This window comes from Patagioenas fasciata, chromosome W (genome assembly GCF_037038585.1).
Source record: "Patagioenas fasciata isolate bPatFas1 chromosome W, bPatFas1.hap1, whole genome shotgun sequence".
Lineage (NCBI taxonomy): Eukaryota > Metazoa > Chordata > Aves > Columbiformes > Columbidae > Patagioenas > Patagioenas fasciata.
Genome location: NC_092559.1, coordinates 66,758,418 through 66,782,244, shown reverse-complemented (window position 1 = coordinate 66,782,244; position 23,827 = coordinate 66,758,418). Strand labels below are relative to the sequence as shown.

Genomic DNA, 23,827 nt, shown 5'->3' with positions numbered 1-23,827 from the left:
TTAGACGACAGGTTTTTTTTTTTTACATTATTTCTGAAAAGGAAATTTACATTTACAAATCTCTAGCATAAAAGCACTTGTCAGATCTAATGGCTCCATCATTCTTTTATTTTTTAGGGTACACTCAAAGGGCAAGTACTTTTTCTTTATAATTTCTCATGTTCTAGATGAATGCATGTTTAAAGTTGTTGGGTTGTTTTGTTTTGTTTTGTTTTTTTTTGTTTTAAAGCTCTCAGGTCTAGCCCAGGAGCCAATCAGAAAAATTCTCAGCAAACTGAGTGTGGCTGGTAACACTGATACTCTGGCCCAGTTTTATTACAGTCTTACTATTTTTAGTCTGCTACTGACCTCCAAACCAAGATGACAAAGCCAACGAAGCAATATTTGGGTCACTTAAGCAAGCTTTGGCTCAACAGATCCTGGTTCTTATGGGGGACTTCAAATACCCAGACCTTTTTTGGAAAAACAATACAGCAGCTTACCTGTCATCCATCAAGTTCCTGGAATGCATAGAAGACTTCTTCCTCATACAAACGTTAGATGTGCCAACTAGGAATGAGGCACTGCTGGACTTGCTACTCATAAACCAAGAAAACCTGCTTTGTACTGTCTTAGTGATAGCCTTGGCTGCAGCGATCACAATATTGTGGAGTTTTGGGACCCCGCTGAGCACACTAAAGGTTAGTACTAAGACAAAGGGATTAGATTTTAGAACAGCAAACTTCAACTCGCTCAGAGCTCAACTGGGAGAGATTCCATGGGAAGCTTCCATGGAGCATAAAGGAGCTAGCGAGTGCTGGGAGTTTTTCAAGAACACTCTCCTGGAAGCACAGAAACAGTTAATCCACTTTAAAGGTAAGGGAAGTAGGTGGAGCAAGAGACCCCCATGGCTTAACTGCCAGGTTATGAGTCTGCTCAAAACCAAAAGAGTAATGTACCAGAGATGGAAAAGCAGATGAATACCTGTTGATAACTACAAGGGCATTACCATGGCATGCAGAGATGCAGTTAGAAAAGCAAAAGCTCAGCTTGAATTAAAATTGGCCAGGGATGTAAAAAACTACAAGAAAGGGTCCTTGAGGTACGTAAATAACAAGCAGAAACAGAAAGAAATCACTGACCCACTGTTAAACAGGAGAGGTAAATTAGTCACCAACAATGCTGAAAAGGCAGAGGTTCTCAACACTTTCTTCACCTCTGTCTTTACCAGCACTGTTGGACCCCAGGTCTTGGGAATGAAAAATCAGGTTGATGCTAACGTAGACCTACCATCAGCGAAGGAAGAGTTGGTATATGAACTATTACAAGAGCTTGACCCCTACAAATCGATGGGCCTTGACACTATCCACCCAAGGGTGTTAAGAGAGCTGGTTGATATCGTTGCAAGGCCACTCTCCATAATCTCTGAGAAGCTGTAGAGATTGGGGGATGTCCCAGAAGACTGGAAGAGGATTATTGTCACCCCCATCTACAAGAAGGGCTTAAAGGAGGATCCAGGAAATTATAGGCCCATCAGTCTTACTTCAGTCCCTGGGAAAGCTATGGAATGAATCCTCCTGGGGGCTACCACAAGAGAGCTGAAGCCAACACAGATTCACCAGGGGTAAGTTGTGCTTGACAAACCTGATTGCCTTCTATGACAAAGTAACGCATGCAGTTGACATGGGGCGAGCAGTGGACGTTGTCTACCTAGACTTCTCCTAGGCTTTCAATACTATTTCCCACAGCCTCTTCCTAAAGAAACTGATGCGTAATGGTCTAGACAAGGGATCTATGCGGTGAGTGGGGATCTGGCTGACAGGCAGCACCCAGAGGGTGGTGGCAAATGGCTCCTTTTCAAACCGTCAACCTGTCACAAGTGGGGTCCCCCAAGGATCAATACCGGGTCCAATGCTGTTCAACATCTTCATAAGTGATCTAGATGATGGGAATCAAGTGTACCCTGATGAAGTTTGCTGATGACAACTAATTGAGTGGGGAAGTGGATACTTTGGAAGGGAGAGCTGCCCTGCAGGGAGACCTGAAGAGGCTGGAAGAGCAGGCTAACAAGAACCTTCTGAAGTTCATCAAGGACAAGTGTAAGGCTTTGCACCTGGGAAAACATAATCCGGGAGTGCAGCACGGGCTGGGATCTACCTAACTTGGGAAGCAGCTCTGTAGAAAGGGACCTGGGGGTCCCAGAGGACAAGCAGCTCAATATGAGTGAAGAATGTGCTGCTGCAGCAAAGAAAACCAGCAGAGACAAAGGAGTCATTTTCCCACTCCACTGAGCATTTGCAAGGCCACACCTGGAATAATGTTTGGATCCCCACTATACAAAAAAGATGTGGAGAGAACGGAGAGGGTCCAGAGAAGGGCCAGGAAGATAAACAAAGGACTGGGAAGCTGCCATATGAGAAAAGGCTAAGAGAGCTAGGTTTATATAAGTTGGGTAATGACCTGTTGGAGAGCAGCACAGGGGACAGGGACCTGGGGATACTGGTGTGCAGCAGGATGACCATGAGCCAGCACTGTGCCCTTGTGGCCAAGAAAGCCAATAGCATCCTGGGGTGTATTAGAAGGGGTATGGTTAGTAGGTCGAGAGAGGTTCTCCTTCCCCTCTTACTCTGCCCTGGTGAGACCACATCTGGAATATTGTGTCCAGTTCTGGGCCCCCCAGTTCAAGAAGGACAGGGAACTGCTGGAGAGAGTCCAGTGCAGGGCAACAAAGATGATTAAGGGAGTGGAACATCTCCCTTATGAGGAAAGGCTGAGGGAGCTGGGTCTCTTTAGCTTGGAGGAGACTGAGGGGTGACCTCATTAATGTTTATAAATATGTAAAAGATAAGTGTCATGAGGATGAAGCCAGACTCTTCTTGGTGACAACCAATGATAAGACAAGGGGCAATCAGTGCAAACTAGAACACAGGAGGTTCTACTTAAATACGAGAAGAAACTTCTTCACAGTGAGGGTGATAGAACACTGGAACAAGCTGCTGAGGGAGGTTGTGGAGTCTCCTACTCTGGAGACATTCAAAACCCACCTGGACACATTCCTGTGTAACTTGATCTAGGTGTTCCAGCTCTGGCAGGGGGATTGGACTAGATGGTCTTTCCAAGTCCCTTCCCATCCCTAACCTTCTGTGATTGTTCAGCCATGAGAAAAGGCAGCTTAAGGTAGACCTCAGCACCATCCTCTAGTATTTAAAGGGTGGCTACAAAGAACATTGAAACTGGACACAAGAGGGAAATTTTTCATAATGAGAAAAATCAGCCATGAGAATTGTCTCCCAAAGGAAGTGGTGGATTCACCAACACTCAACACTTCCAAATTTTATTGGGACAGGGTGCTAGGCCATCTTGCCTAGATTGTCCTTTTGCCAGATGACCCTTGTGTTTCCTTTGAACCTGGTGCTCTATGATTCTATGATACAGTATCAGAATCCCTGAAGAAAATACAAAGTGCAGAACCTGAGCTGTTGCTTAGTTGCCACAGTTCAAACTCCTCTTGCAGTCTGAAATATACTTCTTTCTGCAGTCTCATATATAACACATAATTACTTAACAAAAATTATTAGAAACAAAAAAAACCTCAAAAATAATAATAAAACAAAACCAAAACCCCACTAAAAAACCCAACACCAAAACAAACCAACCTTCTCCTTCCCCTCCCTTCTAGTTCAGATATCTTTTTGCCTATGAACCTTAGACAGCATGACTATCCCCTTTTAAAGTTATTTTCACACTTTGCTGGTGTCGAGTGATGCTGCTTTCAGTTTAAATTTTGTTCATGTCCCTATTCAAAATCCCCCTTACAAAACAAAACCAAAACACAAACACAAAACAAATGAAGTAAGTCAGCAATGCTACATAAGAAAAATAGCATTCTAAGAATTTGACAAGTGATAAGTTCACCTAAGATTAAGTGATCTTCAGGAAGCCTGTAACAAAACGTTGCTTTGCAATAATAGCAGAAAGGCAACAAATTACTAACAGAAAACAAAAATTGTATACAGTCTTGACAAAGTCTCTTTTTAGTTCCATTCTGTCATCTCTTCCCCCACCCCCACCTAACCGTTGCTTGTCTACTACAGTTGGCTGCTAAACATATAGCAAAAACTATCATCTTGAAAGCATGTGATGTTTGTAAATAAATGGAAAATAGGATCCAAGCTGAAGAGGTGATACATCAGCAGCCTACTAGGACAACTCCAAGTATGTGCATACATAGGTAAAGTCTAGGCTACTTTAAACAAAAACCCAAAAAAGTCAGTGCATTTGCAAGTCATCTTTTTTTTTTTTTTTTTTTTTGGTCAAAGCTTTCTTTTGTTCCTTGTGCAGATAACAAACAAGGGAGGAGTAAAACCAGTCCATCATAAATGAGAAAAAGCTGCAGCTACACTGAACTGTATAACATGAGCAATAAACATGTGCAAAGTTTTGAATCATAAGAAGCAGCCATTCCTCTCTTCCAGTATGGTTCGAGTGTTTTGAAACACATGACTGTATGCTAGTAAGGTTGCTCCTAGTATGTGCCACTACTTCAGGAAGTGGACTTGGGGTTTTCAAGCATGTGGAGCAGGCCAACAATGTGCTATAGGTGTCCAAGCATGATCAGAAGCTGTTTTCATTTATTCACCATAGAGTCAAGAGCAATACCATTTCCTTTAAAAGCAAGTTTCCACTATGACACTTAGATCTTCAATACAGCAGGTGTGATTCAAAACCCCAGTTTAGTCAGCTTTTTATTAATTCCTTCAACGAGAGGGGCAAGATGGTCTCTCATCTGTGGGCTGATCTGGGTTTGGATCAATCTAACCAAAAGAAAAGAAACACACCAGCAAGACAAAGCCACAACAATCCAGTGTATTTTAGTATCAACTGCTAGAAGTAAAAACTAAAATTCACAAGTTTAAGACAATTATAATGACATACAGCATTTCTAGTCCATACGTTATTTCAATAAGTCAAAAAACATCTAATCAGACAAAATTTAGGATAAAAATTAATAGAAATATTAATATGAGATACAGTAGAAGACTTCAAACTACAGGTTGGTGGTAATTTAAGAATAAGCATGAATAACTAAAACTTGAAAAATTACTGCTTTACTAGCACACAAGTCTTTTGAATTATATGAACTATAAAAAATTTACATCACTAGAAACTTAATTTCAGAAATATTTATTATAATTGATTTGAGAGAAGTAGAAAAGTTTTGCTCAAAAAGGCAGAACATTATCAATAAAAACAAAACAAAAAAATCATACTAGTTAACCCTCAAATATCCTATGGGATGAGGAAATTTTTAGAACACACAAACTCTTGAAACTTCTTTATTTAGGAGAAACGAGGTATACAGCCTGCTAACTTAGGTCTAAAAACTGGATGATAAGAGTAGTTTAAGTGTACAGTGATGGTAATAGTTGAATTGTACAGTGCATCTTTCAGACAACATTGCATCAGTTAACTTCATATAGCCTTTTTCTGTTCAAAAGAAAAAAAAAATTCAAGCTTCTTTTGAAATCTTAAAAGTATCTAAAATGAGAAGGACTTGGGAGTTGTGCTCTAGAGTTAAGCTATAGCAGAGTTCTCAGGTAAGTGTCTAGCACACAGAAAACACCGCTCTGCCCACTCAATAGCAAAGTAGTCTTTCAAGGATGGGGGGAAGTCATGCTACATAACGCTATTTTCCTAAAATGGGTGAATTCAGGCAAAATTTGGCTGGAGGACATGATTTTTCTTTTGTCCTATATCAGTGTTTTTTCTTGAAAAACATCAACATGAAAAGCTTTGAAATTTGCATCTCATTCATGGTTACTCAGTGGCTGCATTTTCAGTTCTGTAAAGGTTAGAAGTCTTGAAGAATTGTGTACTTCATAAAACTTACGTCAGAAATGAATACCAGCGTGTCATTTTTCTACATGCATCTTCCGAAACCCCTACATCCACAGAACTTAAACACACACGCAGTCAAAAGAGTTTAGTGGTTGCTATAAATGTTAGGAAGCAGTAGAGGTAAAAAGAGTTGAAATCTTATTTTCTTTATTTTTAGTACACAAATTTAAAAAATGGCGTTGCTAAAACAGAATCATAGAATTGTTTAGGTTGGATGGGACCTTTAAAGGTCATCTAGCCCAACCGCCCTGCAACGAGCAGGGACATCTTGAACTAGATCAGGTTGCTCAGAGCCCCATCCAGCCTGGCCTTGAACGTTTCCAGGGACGGGGCATCCACCACCTCTCTGGGAAACCTGTTCCAGTGTTTCACCACCCTCATTGTAAAAATTTTCTTCCTCTTGTCTAGCCTCAATCTCCCCTCCTTTAGTTTAAAACCACCACCCCTTGTCCTATCGCACAACAGGCCCTGCTAAAATGTCTGTCCCCGTCCTTCTTATAGGCCCCTTTCAAATACTGAAAGGCTGCAACAAGGTCTCCCGGGAGCCTGCTCTTCTCCAGGCTGAACAACCCCAACTCTCTCAGCCTGTCCTCATAGGAGTGGTGCTCCAGCCCTCTGATCATTTCTGTGGCCCTCCTCTGGACCCTCGCCAACAGGTCCATGTCTTTCCTGTACTGAGGGCTGCATAGCTGAATGCAGTACTCCAGGTGGGGTCTCACCAGAGCAGAGGGGCATAATCTCCTCCCTCAACCTGCTGGCCAGTGAAATAGTAAGCAACACTCTGAAAATTTCAAGAAAGTATCAGACCAGGGAAGAGTGCTGCCAAGGAAAGTTACCTTCCAGGTCTGCAGCTACAGGAAAAGGCATTATAGAGAAGCCAAGGCACCTCATAGAACACCTTCTAAATTTAAGGTTGCAGAGCTCACGTTAACAATAAAAAAAATAAAAAAATAAAAAAAAAAAAAGGGTAACCCATAGTGTAAAACAGGCATGAAAAACTCTTGATGCAATTCATCTGCATCTTACAAACAAACAAAAATCCTCCCCAAAACCAACTTATTCTGTGTTCATCATTTTAATGGTTTCTCCTCATTTTAGGAAAGAAAAATAGCTTCCTAAACTTATTCCACAAGACAAAAAAAAAACCACACACACAACACACAAAAACAAACAAACAAACAAACCCCCACAAACACAAAACAACAACACACAGACACAAACAATACAGGAATCATCACATTCTGACAGCTATACCTACTTCAGAATATAGGGGCGGAGGCAGGAAACGGAACTTCTGGATGTATGCAAATAATGGTCCTTGATGTACTCTCTCAAAATCATCAAAAGCAGCTATAGGTGCAAGGCTGGAATGTCTCTTTTCCCCTGTGACCACTTCTGCATAGCTGGGAGGTGCTAAAGGGAGACAGTACATGCAGTTCAAACAACAAATTCTTATGCATGTCAAAATATATAACATGAGAAAATATTAAACTTCCATGTCTGTAAGATTCACCAGCAGGTAGGTAACTTATTAAAAATTTGTTTAACAAAAAAGTGAGACTAGACTATTTAATTTTATTCTAATATTAAGCTTATGTCCAAAACCAGACTGACCTCTGTTTTAAGGGGATAATTAAGCCACAACAAATTTAAAGCATACCAAAGATTATTTATTCCTGTACAGGTAGGAATGACAGAACATTGCAGTCCTCTAGTCCACTAGCCCACTGCCTGTCCTAGAGAAAGAAAGGCCAGGAGGGAAGAAACTCTGCTCTTGCACATAGGACAAGCAAGTGGCAAGAAAACATCCACAACAGATTTCCTGTGGGCTTTATTACGAAGGGGTGTAATTTGACTCTTTTAGCAAGACTGCAATGAATAAAGCAGACAAAAATCAAAACAAACTAGCAAATTGATCAGGATTTGTATTGTCAAGCTACCTTCTGGTCTTTCAGGCAGCGTCAGACCAAGCCAACTCATGTTCATGCTACGCTGGCTGCTCACACTTGATGTTCTGCTACCAAATGGATGTAGAGGAATGGTACCAATAACCAGTGGTAAGTTAAGGAATAAATCCATAGCTCCTGGAATATCAACATATACCTGAAGAAAAATGAAACAAGTGTATGATTAAAATGTGAGGTTTTATCAGCACTTCATAAATATTAGTCTAAGTTGTCTTTCTATAGAAGTCTCCATGAGGAGCTTGTTTCTAACAGTCTCTTTTAGGGCCCGTGCCTCTATGGAGACATGAGCCCTTCAAGTTAAGAGTCTTAACATGAGCCTTCACATGGAAACACAGTCTACTAATTAAATGCTTGCTTAGTTGACACACAACTGTTTTAAGAACTTGCATGATTTAAACTAAATTTACTTACCAGATCTCCTGTCAGGACACTAATACCAGAACATGCATTTTTTTCATAACTAATTATCACAAAATGCTGTGCTATGAATTTGTACAGAACGTCAGAAGCTATTCATTCTCAAGAGTGAAACAGACCGCCCAACACACCATCAGTGAATACTCCACACGGATTATACTACAGTCAAGGATTGAAGGGGAAACAGGTGGAATTTTCAACTGTTTGCCATTCCAGGTTTCTGTTTTGCCAGCTGACAAGGATTCCCCACAGAGGTTGGCAACAAGCTGTTTGACTTGCTTCATTTTCCCTTTGGCATAGAATGCCTGTGTTTGGTAAATGGTTGCTTTTGGCACCACCATACGGGAAGAGCAATTCTCAATCTCTGCAAAGATCTGAATTGATTCACCTGAAACAAATAAACAAACAAACAAAAACACACTAGAATTTCAAGTTCTCTTTATGTTTACAAGGCAGCTTAAGCAAACTGTCACATTCTGTATACTGTTATAACACACCAGATGCTGCTTTCACTGGTCTACCTGCAAAAACATCCACTGATGCTAATAGAAGCAAAATCCACATGAGCTGCTCTAAAAGGAAAAAAATAAAACAAAAAAAAAACCCCACACACCACCAAAAAACCCCACCCATACCAGTCCTTTAACAATCTAGAGATACAAGTAGCGCTGTCTTTGTTAACAGAGTACACTGAGAAGATTGCAAAGTGCAGACTACGGCAGTAAAAATATCCTTAATGTTCCATTTATACAAAAACACTAAGCACAAACTCTAACTTTAAAAGGGAAGGAAAAACATCTCCCATAACTACTTATATTACATACCTGGGGTATAGCCCTTTCTTTCAATTTTGGCACTTAAGGATATTGGGCCTGAGGTACAAAGCCAACAACACAGAGTCTTTTCTTTTGTGCCTGCTTGGGGTGACTGCAAGAAGGGAAAAATCTTGTCCATTAAATTAGGAGTTTCATGGAAAACTCTTCAGGTATTTAAATCAACACAGGAAAATAATAATTTTGATGATGTGCATACTATTACATATTTTGATAAACAAAGCTACATCCACAGGAAAAGTCTCAAGCAATTTAAATGGTATTATATAATGTTTGTCCTAACTCCACTGCTGTATTAGTATTGCTTTTTCTGCCATTCTCCATATTACAGCCATACTTAAAACAGTTTTTAATACTAAGAATAAATACTGTATAGCTTAAAACAAAAAGCTTCATAGTCTACACATCCCAACATACTGTTTCAGAGCTTTTAATGTAGCTAACAGTAAATTAGAACATCTTCACATTTTCCATTAAGCTGTATTTCAGAAGCAAATTAACTAAGATAAACTACTGTAATCTTGACTCCTCCTATTTCCTTGGTTTCTGAATGATCCTGTTTCATCTATATTAAAAAGACTTATTTTACACAACATCAGGACTTAAGGCTTGATCCAAAGAGAGACCTTTGATTTTGATGGAGTTCGTGCAAGGTCCCTTTGCAAGCCTGATTTTTCACCCATACACACAAGAAACCTGTTTCAGTGGACTTGTACATTTTTTTTGTTCCCCTAGATTAAAATTCAAGGAAGGGATAAAATAAAGGATTTTTAGGCCAGATTGAAATAAAATCCTCATTGAAAGCAGTTGCGATATTAAAGTTATTTTTATAAAATGAAATTTCAGGAAAGGATTACACAGAATTGCGATAATTTCTCCCCATCAGTTGAAAACTATCCATACGGAAATTATCAACTATGCACTGCAATAAACTTTTTACTTTGCATTTTTAAGGTAGCAGCCCCTCACTCAAATATTAAGAGTTGCGCCGTTCCTTCCATAGATTATTCTTTATTTGTAATTGAAGAGGAACAGTTCACCAAGTTTTCTTCCTTGATACTACTAAATTGTGGAATCTCATTAATTTAGATTGACATGCATTTCCTGTATTGTGAAAATCAAGCAACTCCAAGTATAGGATAACTTAGCCTTCAAAATAACAGCAGTTAAAGAGTTGCTAAACTGATATAATGCTTAAAATAAGAGTTGTAGTTTAACTAGAAAATAAATATTAGGTAAAATTACATGTTGATGTTGTTTCAGTCATACTTCATTATTTTTACATCAGAAAAAGATCAAGCGATTCTGTCAGTTCTTACCAGTAATGAGGGAGTGTTGATATCTATATGTTCAAAGACTGTAAATTCCTTCTTTAATTTTACTGGTAGAAGCCAAGGCCTATGCAATTCAGCTTTCACCCAATAGCGCACACCGCCATGTCTGCCTTCAAATGAGGTAGCGAGTGGTCTGTGCAGGACAAAGTTGAATAAAATTTTTCTCTCTTTCCAATAACAATCAGATTAGGATTTACTATGTAGAACTGTATTTTCAGTGCATCATAATAAGCAAATGTTATTTGCAAAGTTTCCATATCACAGAAAAATGTAAGATTAAAGTTGGGAGAAAATATCATCTCCAATTCATCCAACAGTAGTTCTGTAGAAGTTTTAAGACTCAATTAAAGAGTTGTGCTAGAAAATGCCAGAATAGTACACATTTCCCTTGGCCTTCAGAGACCATTTTCAAGTGTAGAATAAAGCATGCCCTTTTAAGGTCAAATTAAGACCACCAAATAAAATTAGCATTAGTACCATCCAATTATTGTTTTGGACACTGTATTCTGTAAATAATTGTGTATTATTTACTTGGCTAGTATCTCAGTGGTTTATTTTAGCTATAACTGAGTGCTTTTGTAGTTTGTTTTGCCTTAAGTACAGCAGTTAAATATTTCAATTTGCAGTTCTGAATAGAGAAAGGCTATTTTGAGTACCTTCTAATTTTCCTTTACCCTGATGAGGCCATCTTAATTTTTTTAGATAGATAGATAGTGTCCTGGTTTTGTTAAAAACAAGTTTCTCTTTTAGTGAATTTGCCTGTCAGCTAAAGCTTTCATATCAACTGCATTTTCCTGGAAAACCAGATACATGTTTTGGTAAACACGGCAATGGAATGCAAGGTTATTCATAAGGATGGATGCGCATCTCGCGAGAGGGGCAATGAGAAACAGGTGACCAAAAAACTGACCAACTGAAGTATTCCATCCCATTCACGTCATACTTCATATAAAAGTGGGAGATCACAAGGATCTTGTCCCTTTTTTCCTTATGGCCAACATTAGGAGAGGCCAGCCAGGCGTGGTGGTGGAGTTGCTCTCTATGTGAGAGAGCAACTGCAATGTACTAAATTCTGCCCAGGAGCGGATGAGGAACGAGTTGAGAGTGTATGGGTCAGGATCAAGGGACAGGCTGGCAGGGGTGATACTGTTGTAGGTGTCTATTACAGGCCACCAGATCAGACTGAGGAAGTTGATGAGGCCTTCTATGCGCAGCTGAGAGCAGCCTCACAGTCACAGGCCCTGGTTGTTGTGGGTGATTTTAACTTCCCTGATGTTTGCTGGAAGGACCATTCAGCCAGCCAGCCACAGTCCAGGAGGTTCCTCCAGTGCATTGATGATAACTTCCTCATGCAGATGGTGGAGGAGCCCACCAGGAGAGGTGCACTGCTGGATCTCATCCTCACTAACAAAGAGGGTCTGGTCGAAGCAGTAAAGGTCGAGGGCTGCCTGAGTTGCAGTGACCATGAGATGGTGGAGTTCAGCATCTCGTGTGGCAGGAACAGAATAGCAAGCAGAATTGCAACCCTGGACTTTGGCAGGGCTAATTTCGGCCTTTTCAAGCAATTGCTGGGGGAAATCCCATGGGCAAGACTGCTTGAAGGAAAACGGGCCCAAGAGAGCTGGATTGCATTCAGAGATTGCTTCTTCCATGCTCAGGATCAGAGCATCCCCACACGTAGGAAGTCGAGGAAGGGAGCCAGAAGGCCTGCGTGGTTGAATAGGGATCTGTTGGGTATGCTCAAGCAGAAGAGGCGAGTTTACAGGTCATGGAAGCAGGGACTGGCCACTTGGGAGGAATATAAGGCTGCTGTTAGAGGATGCAGGAAGGCAGCTAGGATAGCCAAGGCCTCCTTAGAATTACAGCTGGCGAGAGGGGTCAAGGACAGCAAGAAGAACTTTTTCAAATACATAGCAGATAAAACTAATACCAGAGGCAATGTAGGCCCACTGATGAATGAGGTGGGTGCCCTGGTGGCAGAAGACACAGAGAAGGCAGAATTGCTGAATGCCTTCTTTGTCTCTGTCTACTCCGCTGGAGGCTGTCCTGGGGAACCCTGTACCCCTGAGACCCCGGATGAAGCCAGGTTAATGGAGGAGTTTGCTTTAGGCGATGAGGACTGGGTTAGGGAACAATTAAATAGTCTGGACGTCCACAAATCCATGGGTCCAGATGGGATGCATCCGCGGGTGCTGAGGGAGCTGGCTGAAGTCATTGCTAGACCGCTCTCCATCATTTTTGCCAAGTCTTGGGAAACGGGAGAGGTGCCCGAGGATTGGAGGAAAGCAAATGTCACTCCAGTCTTCAAAAAGGGCAAGAAGGAGGACCCGGGTAATTATAGACCGGTCAGCCTCACCTCTGTCCCTGGGAAAGTAATGGAACGGCTTATCCTTGGTGTCATCTCAAGGCACATCAGGGATAAGAGGGTCATTAGGGGCAGTCAGCATGGCTTTACCAAGGGTAAGTCATGCTTGACCAACCTCATAGCCTTTTATGAGAATGTAACAAGGTGGATGGATGATGGCAGAGCGGTGGATGTGGTCTACCTTGACTTCAGTAAAGCCTTCGACACAGTCCCTCACAGCATCCTCACAGCTAAATTGAGGAGGTGTGGTCTAGACAATAGAGTAGTGAGGTGGGTTGCAAACTGGCTTAAAGAGAGAAGCCAGAGAGTGGTGGTCAATGGTGCGGAGTCCAGTTGGAGGCCAGTATCTAGTGGAGTGCCTCAGGGGTCAGTACTGGGGCCAATATTATTCAATATATTCATTAATGATTTAGACGAGGGAATTGAGTGTACTATCAGCAAGTTTGCCGATGACACTAAGCTGGGAGGAGTGGCTGACACGCCAGAAGGCTGTGCTGCCATCCAGCAGGACCTGGACAGGCTGGAGAGTTGGGCGGGGGATAACCTGATGGAATTTAACAAGGGAAAGTGTAGAGTCCTGCATCTGGGCAGGAACAATCCCAAGTTCCAGTATAGGTTGGGGAATGACCTATTAGAGAGCAGTGTAGGGGAAAGGGACCTGGGGGTCCTGGTGGACAACAGGATGACCATGAGCCAGCACTGTGCCCTTGTGGCCAGGAAGGCCAATGGCATCCTTGGGTGTATTACAAGGGGGGTGGTCAGTAGATCGAGAGAGGTCCTCCTTCCCCTCTACTCCGCCCTGGTGAGACCCCATCTGGAATATTGTGTCCAGTTCTGGGCCCCTCAGTTCAAGAAGGACAGGGAACTGCTGGAGAGGGTCCAGCGTAGGGCAACAAAGACGATTAAGGGAGTGGAGCATCTCCCTTATGAAGAAAGGCTGAGGGAGCTGGGGCTCTTTAGTTTGGAGAAGAGGAGACTGAGGGGTGACCTTATTAATGTTTATAAATATATAAAGGGTGAGTGTCATGAGGATGGAGCCAGGCTCTTCTCAGTGGCAAACAATGATAGGACAAGGGGCAATGGGATCAAGCTGGAACACAAGAGGTTCCACTTAAATTTGAGAAAGAACTTCTTCTCAGTGAGGGTAACAGAGCACTGGAACAGGCTGCCCAGGGAGGTTGTGGAGTCTCCTTCCCTGGAGACATTCAAAGCCCGCCTGGACACATTCCTGTGTGACCTCACCTAGGCGTTCCTGCTCCAGCAGGGAGATTGGACTAGATGATCTTTTGAGGTCCCTTCCAATCCCAAACATACTGTGATACTGTGTGACCTTGCTAGTCGTTCCCTGCGAACAGAGGCCTAGTGACAGGCTGAATCCAGCTCCAGTTGGCTGCAGAGTCCAGTCCAGGACTTTGGGTGAAATGCATCCTAACAAAAGATAAGTTATGGTCAAAGCTTCCCTCCCTAACTTCTATATGGAATAATACTAGCTGCGCTAGTACTTTAATAGAGTGATTCTTTCTGCTACAGGTTTGACATCTCTTTGCACATTGGAAATGTTTACTTCTCCCCCCCAATACTGCAAATGAAAGGATTTTCTAATCAGTCTTCAATGTTTCATCCTGCTTCAGTACCCCGTATGGCAAAAATCAGTAAGGCTAGTCAGTGTCTTGTTTTCTTCCACTATTGCTTTGTGTTTGGTTGCACTGGGTCTGTCTAGGACGGAGTTGGCTTTCCTCAAAACAGTCCATATAGTGCCATGCTTTGCATTTGTGGCTAGAGCAGTGTTCATAACACACCAATGTTTCAGCTATTGCTGAGCAGTGCTTGCACAGCATCAAGGCTGTCTCTCCAATACCCCATTCCCAAAGGCCAATAGGCTGGGTGTGGACAAGAGGTTGGGAAGGAACATAGCCAGGACAGTTGACCCAAACTGACCAAAGGGATATTCCATCCCATATGATGTCAGGCTCAGCGATAAAAGTTGAAGGGGAGGGGGGTGGGGTAGAAGATGGACAGGGCTGACACAGACATTCATGGTTATGGTGTTTGTCTTCTCAAGCAACCACTACACATACTGAGGCCCTGCCTTCTAGGACATGGCTCGACATCTGCCTGCTGATGGGAAGCAGCAAGTGAATTCTTATTTTTGCTTTGCTTCCATGTACAGTTTCTGTTTCTTATTAAACTGCCTTTATCTCAACCCACAAGCTTGCCCATCTTATTTTCTCTCCCTGTCCTATTCATGAGGGAGAGTGAGAGAACAATGGTGTAGAGGGCTGGCAGCCAGCCAAAGTCAACCTACCACATCGGTTTTGTTTTAAATAAAATTTAGAAATATTCTATGGATACAAGATAGGAAGAAACAGTAAGGAGGCAGCGTCAAACTGGCATTCTTCAGGCCTTTTATTACCAGCCTTCATTGCTTCGGTACTATCAAAGATGGCTTCATCGTTATTCCTTCAAGTCACTTGAAAAGAACTTTAGTATTTTAATCAACACTCATGCTATTTTACTGGTCATCTCAAACATAATATTCCATATTCACATATACTAGTTTGTTCATTCATATTTAAAAATCCCTTCCAACTCGAGGGAATATCATAGAATCATTTTGGTTGGAAGAGACACTCAGGATCATCGAGTCCAACCATAACCTAGGTCTAACACTAAACCATGTCCCTAAGAACCTCATCTAAATGCCTTTTCAACACCTTCAGGGATGGCGACTCCACCACTTCCCTGGGCAGCCTGTTCCAATGCCTGACAACCCTTTCCATGAAGATCTTTTTCCTAATATCCAGTCTAAGCCTCCCCTGGCGCAACTTGAGGCCATTTCTTCTTGTCCCATCACTTGCTATTTGGGAGAAGAGACCAACACCCTCCATGCTACAAACTCCTTTCAGGTAGCTGTAGGCAGCAATAAGGTCTGCACCCTCTCTAGTACCTCAATGTCCTTCTTATGATGAGGGGCCCAAAACTGAACACAGAACTGAACACACAAGGTGGGACCTCACCAGCACCAAGTACAGCAGCACGATCACTTCTCTAGTCCTGCTGGTCACGCTATTCTTGATACAAGTCAGGATGCTGTTGGCCTTTTTGGCCACCTGGGCACACTGCTGGCTCATATTCAGCTGGCTGTCAATCAACACCCCCAGATCCTTTTCCACCAGGCAGTTTTCCAGCCACTCTTCCGAGCCTGTAGCGCTGCCTGGGGCTGTTGTGACCCAAGTGCAGGACCTGGCACTTGGCCTTGTTAAACCAGTATCATCCTTATCACTTCTTACATAAGAGATTTTCATCTGAACCTTAAATTGACTTCTAAAAGTCTCCGTATATATGGGTCTTCTTCAGTGTTCCAATAATATCTCCCATAAAGCCCCGTGCTATTCACTGAAACTGATCCATAAAAGCATTTATCATCTACAGGTTCTGCTATAGTCAGCCCCTCCAATAAGCAGACTGTTTATTAGCTTTCATATTAGATGTTAGTCTAATATTCTGCCAATTTTTATTAACCTTAATGACTTCAGCACTCGGCTTTTAAAGTAAAAGGCTCCTCCTGCCTCCCTTCTTTCATCCATTTCCACACTCTCTCTCTGTTCCTTTTTGTTTAATTTTCCTGCACCTTGTGTTTTAGCTATTTTCCACACTGGTAGCTCCTCTATGTATAAGTCTTCCCTTCACAACATATACATTAAACACCTCAAACTTTTTTTGTCTGTGTACGTGCCAATTTATCTTAAGACTTCTGCTATCATTCTTGCTTCACCTTTGCTTTCCAAGACAAGCAGGATTAGGTATGGGAATATTTCTTGCTTCATTCACCCATCCATTTCCTTATTTCCATCCTGGCTTTTTGCATAAAGGTCAGCCTGAGTGCATACATCCTATTTAAACTATTTAAAAAACAAACAAACAAAACACAAAACTTCTTTTTTCTTCCCCCCCCAAATGTGGTTAAGCTTGCCACATCTGTTTCAGACTGAGCTTGAACAGTTAAGCTGTTATTGCTAGTTCTGATGGCCTGCACGGCTCCAGTAAAGCCCTGTTTATTTAGAAGATACCTCAGCCACTCCGCAGGATTCAAATGACACAAATTCCCCTCTCCTGCGAAGGGGAAAAATACTACAAAACATAATGAGTCAATAGACCTCAGTCAAAAGAGAGAGTAACCAACCGGGCAGCAATGTGTTCCTGTTTTGTAAAAAACTCTTAACCAGTTTAAAAGCAACCTCTTCAGTTTAATGAGATTATGTCCTCTGTCACATCTGGACACAACTCCTACTACCACTGAAAAGGTTTCCCCTCCACCCGCAAGAATTTTTCTTAAGCAGGTATGTATCTTAGCCTTCTCTCACACAAGCTGCGTACTGCATGCAAGTACTTACATCTGTGGAAGCTCAAAGCTGAATGCATATTCGTGCCTTCCTGAATGAAGGGTGTGAAGGCCTGCTTCAGAATTGTCATCATCTAGGAGGGAAAAACTCAATATGCTATTCCACCTGTGAACATTTTACACAGCATAATTATATAGGTTTCTTTTCCAGAATAAGAGAGATTTATACGTTCTTTACAATACGAAGAACGCAGCGTCCCAGAAACAAGTCTCTCCAGTCCATCGGTATTAACTGCTAGATGTATGGATGCAGAATTTTTAAGGTTAGGCAAGATTCACCTTGCATAAAAGCAGAAGATAAACTGCTTAAAGATCTGTAAAGGAAACTATGGCGGGGGGGGGGGTGAGGTTTCTTCTTAAGTGCACAAGCACCACCTCGAAAGTAGCAAACAAATTCGGGGGCAAAGCAAAGACACAAACATCTTCTAATTTCAACAAGAAAGCTGACCTTGGTTTATAGTCATGATTCCTTGTATAGCTTTAAATGCTCCGACAAACTTGTGGTTTGTTCTGATATAATTACCATGAAACCAGAAAAATGCTGATTCCATCAAAATATAAAGTTACTTAGAGAAAACAATTGCACACCGCATATACAGGAGTTGGAGTAATAAAAACACACGTAGTGGGATTATGCAAAAGACGCTACCTATTGCTAATAGTCTGAAACGTCATGAAGTAATGTTGGTACATTCTAAGATTTTTCATTTTTAGTTCCTGTTGTCCTACAAAAATGTTGATGCTCCAGTTCCTTTAGTGCAGGACAAATGCTGAAACAAAACTAAACAAAAATATAAAAACACTGGAAGGCTATTGACACAAATGCATCCTCCGCACATAATGTCATGAATTCAGAATCTTCAATACGCTGAAAGATCAAAACAATGTGTATAATGCTTTTTTTTGTTGTTTTTAACAAAAAACTCAGAAGGTTTTGTCTGTTTTTTGTTTGTTGGGGTTTTTTGCGTGTGCTTTTTTCTTTTTCAATAGAAGTAATATTCTTTTCCTTGCACATAAGCGTTTTTCCATCCCTTCTTCGCTGCCTTCCTGCCAGATCAGCAGTACCTATTGCACAACAGGCCCTGCTAAAATGTCTGTCCCCATCCTTCTTATAGGCCCCTTTCAAGTACTGAAAGGCTGCAACAAGGTCTCCCAGGAGCCTGCTCTTCTCCAGGCTGAACAACCCCAACTCTCTCAGCCTGTCCTCATAGGAGTGGTGCTCCAGCCCTCTGATCATTTCTGTGGCCCTCCTCTGGACCCTTGCCAACAGGTCCATGTCTTTCCTGTACTGAGGGCTGCATAGCTGAATGCAGTACTCCAGGTGGGGTCTCACCAGAGCAGAATCACCTCCCTCAACTTGCTGGCCATGCTTCTTTTGATGCAGTCCAAGATACGATCGGCCTTCTGGGCTGCAAACACACATTGCTGTCTCATGTCCAATTTTTCATCTACCAGTACCTCTAAGTCCTTCTCCTCATGAGGTTCACACAGGCCTACTTCTCAAGCTTGTCCAGGTCCCTCTGGATGACGTCCAGACAGATGACATCCGTAGCCCTTCCTTTGTCCACTGATGTAGTTACTCCCTCACAGAAGGCCACTAGGCTGGGTCAGGCAGGACTTGCCCTTGGTGAAGCCGTGCTGGCTATATTGAGTCACCTCCCTGTCCTCCATGTGCCTTAGCATAGTTCCTAGGAGGATCTGTTCCATGATCTTCCCAGGCACGGAGGCGAGGCTAACAGGTTGGTAGTTCCCGGGGGTCCTCCTTTCTACCCTTTTTAAAAATGGGTGCGATGTTTCCCTTTTTCCAGTACTGAGCTGTCAATCACAGACTAGGCTGGAGCAGGAGAGGACTGGCCTAAACAGGCGTGAGCAAATCCCCTGCCAGCCACTCATACACATACAGCATACATTACACCCCCGTGCATTTGCTCAGCAACTCTGCTCACAGCCTACCCTGACTACCGCAGAGGTAAGGAGAGAGGGAAGGGCACCACCCATGCCTCACTATCTGGTCTCCTCATACCACAGGGCCATGCTGCTGGCTTGCCCCGGCCTGCCCCACGCTATGTGCAAGGTGGCACCCCAATCCTGCACTTCTCTCAGGAGCACATGCTGACCATTACTGAAAGGCAATTACAGATAGTGCTGGCCAGGGGTGTGGGAGGGGAAAGACAATCAAGTGAGAGGCTGCAGGGCCACGTGTCCCTGCTCGCAGCCTCTTGCTAGCCCAGTGGATGTGTGGACTTTGCCAATAAAGGCTGTGTGCCCTCTGAGCCGTCAAGGGCGACATTGCCGGGCATTACCAACAAAAAGTAACCAGGGTGACAGCACTCCCTCTTAGCAGTGCAGCGCCCCCAGCGTCCTACCAAGGCCGCGATCGGATCCAGAAGAGGGGGCGGGCAGCAAGAAAGAACGTAGTAACCAGCAACTGCTGAATTTGAAATTAAACACCCCACCTCCCGGTTTCCCAGCAAAGTAAACTTGTACTCCTCACTTCACAGCTAGCGCCCTCCCCCCACCGTGCATACTCTGCCAACTCCTCAGGGAAGCGGGGCCCGGAGCGCCCCCAATCCTGCACAGGGCTGACCTCGGGGTGGCCAGAGCCCGTTCGCCCCGCACCCAGCACACACTAGAGTGCGGCCAAGGGAACCTACTCCCTCAGCCTCGCTTTTCCCCCACGTCCCGGCCCCCTATAATCAGCTGCTGTCATCGCCTTAGCAACAGGCTAACAAACTCCAGCAGGCCAATGACAAGGCGGGGACAGGGAGTGAGCTTCCGGACCATGCTAGAGTACGAGGTGTTGAGTTGAACTCCGCTCCCTGAGGCGAGTGTTCGCAGTCCTGCCCCTGCAGCCGAGGGAGGGGCAGCGGTGTTCCAGGACAACTACTTAAGTTTTTACCTGCCGCACATGGAACGGTTCGTACCCTGTCTCGCTTCTGGTGTCAGAAATGTCAGATCTGTCCCTTCCCTGCCACCTTTTGTTCCCTTTACAGCCAAATGCAAGCACCTACTATCGGGGTCAGCATTTGGATCTACAGTCTGCATGCAAAGTCATTGCTGCTGCTGCTTAAGCAGACAGTTAAAAGCATGGGGTGGCCCACCTATTTGTAAGCATACTTCCTGCTATGCACGTTTCTGTCATCTGCAAACCAGAGGTGAACGAACTTCCACATGAGAATTATTGTAGTTCCGAGGCGGAAGTACAAAGAACATTTGAGCTACAAAGCCACCTCATGAGTGACCTGTGCTCGCTTGCATCAGGATAACATAATTTAAATCAATAGCAACTCCACTCTGTTACAGTATCTCTGCAGTAAATATGTTGCATATTTAAAAACAAAACCAACCAAACAACAACAACAAAAACCCACAAACAAACAAAAACAAAACAAAAACAACAACACACCAAAACACCTGACCCAAATTGTGTAAACAGTTTTAACATTTTCTTGTGCTATGAATTAAATCATCACCACCACCTGACATGTGCAACCAATCTGCAGAGAGAAGGAGCACTCCCTCCCTTCTTCCCAGGACTGGTCCCAAACAGGATTGAACCGCTTCTAACAAAGGGTGGAAACTTGAGAAAAAACAAGCTTAGAGCCCCTTATACTTTCAAAATGTAACTATGTGAACAATAGATTAGCAAACTTAAGACCCACAATCCCGCTCACAATGTAATACCCCATTTCCATACCCAAAATAAGGGAATTATAGCAGGGCGCTTTCCATTTCTATAGGGGCTTCAAAGACCAGGTTTTCATTGAACGCAGGTTCCAGAACTCCCCAACTCAGAATCGATGCTCCGATCATACAACCATGACCTCTTATTTGGCCTTTCAGACAGATTTTTACATTTGAGTCCCCTATAGAGGAGTCAAATAAAATAAATGAAAGTGATGTATAAGTATACTAGTTTAGAACAAAGGAAGAGATCAAAAACTACAGGTGGGGTGGTGATAGCATGTCAAATTAAGCCACAGGGAATCTTTTATCTGCTAACAATGAACCAACCTTAAAAATCATCACGTATCAGTCTGAAAGTCAGACCTATATCTATTATGTGTCAAAAAGCCTAGTGTTATGTTTTAATTACATTTATAATTCAATAAGATGCTACCAAGAAAGCAATTTACTGCATATTCATATCTGGTTTTGATTTAACAATTGTTTTCCCCACAGAAAAACAAATCCCGCTAATAACACCAAGAAAAAAAAATGACATTGCATATAAAAAAACCCCACACACCTGTATTTAAAAAAATGCAAATCCTTATGAAAAGACTCTGTATTTTAACAGGTATTTTAAGAAAGCCCTGTTTGCAGGTACTCTGAAAATGCCCCTCAACATGATTTTAACATTAAGTAAACATTCAAATAACAAAAAACAAACAAAACAAACAAAAAAAACCCACCCCAAAACTAAGAACGTAACCAGCATTTCCTCACCTTTAGAAACCGTGAACTCTATGAGACTGCATATTAAAAAGGGATAAACCAAGACAAGGCAAAGATGTGTCTTTTTCTGGAAAAATGTCTGCACGTAGTGAATAAGTGAAAAGCTTACCTCTTTCGTGACCGAGTAGAACATCCTTATGGTTAAAATACTCTACTTCTTCAGTGTAATTTTGTGTATAGGCAGTGTTGGATCCAGCATTTCTAGATTCAGTCCAACGTACTTTTGCATATCCTCTTGCGTGAATTTTAAGAGATTTTACTCTAGTTTCCCCAGTAACTTCTAAACTGACCCTTCCTGAGACTGTGTCCCCGCTAGAATAGACAAGGATATTGCTACCATTGAGACAGTCAAAGCTTATTGTTAAGCTCTTCACCTTCCCCAGCACCATATTTTATAGCAAAGCATATAAAAATATACTGTAAGGAGAGAGAAAGAAAAAAAAAAAACAAAACCCAAAACACCAACAACCAAAACCCCAGGGTCTCATACAAAATGCAATCTTCACTGTACACTGAACAACGCCTCTGCCACGCAAAGAGCCTACGAACAAGATCAGCGTGTCCTCTACAAATACTTCATCGGAATTACTGAGGAAACCCCCAGCGACGGCAGCAGTCGCCTAACGCTGCGATCTCCTTACAAAAACAGCTGCCCGCATGCTGCCAGCTCACTTTAAGAACAGCTTAGCGGAAAACAATTCCGCCGCGCATGCGCGAGTCGAGTCGTGGCGGCAGTTTCCTCTGCCGCTTGCGCGTATCTTCCTTGTCGTGTGCGGTTTTTTTATGTTATTGCTTCCGTTTCGTGCAGAGAGCTGGAGTACTCTCTGGTGGAGCCAGGGCTCTACTGTGGGCCTGCAGGGCGGTGTCGAGATAGGTATTGAAGAACTGAAGAGAAAAACGTCCGCGGCGGGGGTTGGTGAGGGCTCCTTGTCCAGAGGGGCTTCGATCTCCGTCTTGTATCACTGCGTGGCGCGGTCTGGGGGCCCTGGCTGTCTGGCTGTCTGGGAGGTGTCTCGGAAGGAGCCGGCAGCTGAAATCGGGCAGCGGGCGGTGGGCGCCGGGCGCCGGGCCCCGGAGTCTGGCCCGCGGCCGGCACGGGTTCTCCTCCCTCAGCCACGGGTTGCCTGGCTAACAGCAAAAATAGCAACGATTCTGTCAGGGAAATTATGCAAAAGTAAACATTTAAACCTCTATCAAGGTGAAGTTTTCTATGTTAATCCTTTTAAATATAATTGTTCTACAGTATCGTAGTTTGGGGTCTGTTTTGTTTGCTGCTGCTGTTGGCTTTTTCCCCTGTGGTGCCTTTCTTGGATAAAGAAATGGCACCATTTCTTCCATTCATGGAGTTCAGACAGGAGGGTCACAATTCCTGTCCTTCCAGTTCTGGGTTCGTTGTCACCGTGTACCTCTGTCAGTGTGGATCTGTACAGAATTTAAAATGCACAGCAGTTACCTTCTGCAGGTCCTTGAAGATCTGCAAAGTTTAAAGACCCAAATCTTGCTAACCAAGTAGATATTCATATGGATTTTTTTTGTATACATGTTGATAAGGAAGAGAACCCTCTTACATAATTTGAATATGGCATTGTGGTGCTTGTTTGTTTTGGGGTTTTTTGTTTTGTTTTTTGTTTGTTGTTTGGTTTTGTGTTTTTTTTTTTTTTTTTTAATGCAGGTGATGTGTTTTGTATACTTGCTAGTTTGCCGGTGTAACAGCCACCCCCACCCCTCCACGTTATATGTGGTCTACAGACAGTGTAGCCCTAACTTGCCTTTCTCTCTCAGTAGAATTGCTGTCTCTTGCCAAACCATTTTTGGACACACAACTTCAGAATAACACGGCTGCCGTCATGATGTGGGATGTGTTCTAAGCATTTCATGCCAACTCGTAGTATATTAATTTGAGCAATTTGCAGACTGTTGAAATCCCGATATGTTATACTGGGCAGCAGACAGCTCTTTCCAGTTTCTGGATTATAGTCTGGTGGAAAATGCAGTGAATGGTAACCCTACTTCTCAGACATATTGGATCTATTAAGAACAGCACTGATAAATCTAAGTTTCACTGCAACAGTGGCACAGCAGCAATTCAGAGCAATTTCTGGGGCTGCAGGCATGGTTCAGACTTCTTGGGTGTTTTTCTAAACACATTGAAATTTCTGGGAAATTTGGATTTC

At 42.8% G+C, this 23,827-nt stretch overlaps 1 protein-coding gene across 2 annotated transcripts; it reads right to left on the bottom strand.

The window, feature by feature from the left end:
- Window positions 1–22,341, bottom strand: LOC136115743 (arrestin domain-containing protein 3-like). Of its 2 annotated transcripts, XM_065861954.1 has the most exons (8): window positions 21,763–22,340; window positions 17,188–17,269; window positions 10,414–10,561; window positions 9,086–9,188; window positions 8,393–8,649; window positions 7,818–7,980; window positions 7,136–7,290; window positions 1–4,793 (listed from the first exon to the last, which is right to left on the bottom strand). In XM_065861954.1, exons 1-8 carry the CDS (start codon window positions 22,040–22,042, stop codon window positions 4,737–4,739), a joined length of 1,245 nt encoding a protein of 414 aa, XP_065718026.1. In that variant the 5' UTR covers window positions 22,043–22,340; the 3' UTR covers window positions 1–4,736. The 2 variants fall into 2 exon arrangements, with proteins under 2 accessions (XP_065718026.1, XP_065718028.1); XM_065861956.1 differs by lacking the exons at window positions 9,086–9,188; window positions 10,414–10,561; window positions 17,188–17,269 and having other exon boundaries at window positions 21,763–22,341.
- Window positions 22,342–23,827: the final 1,486 nt, after the last annotated feature.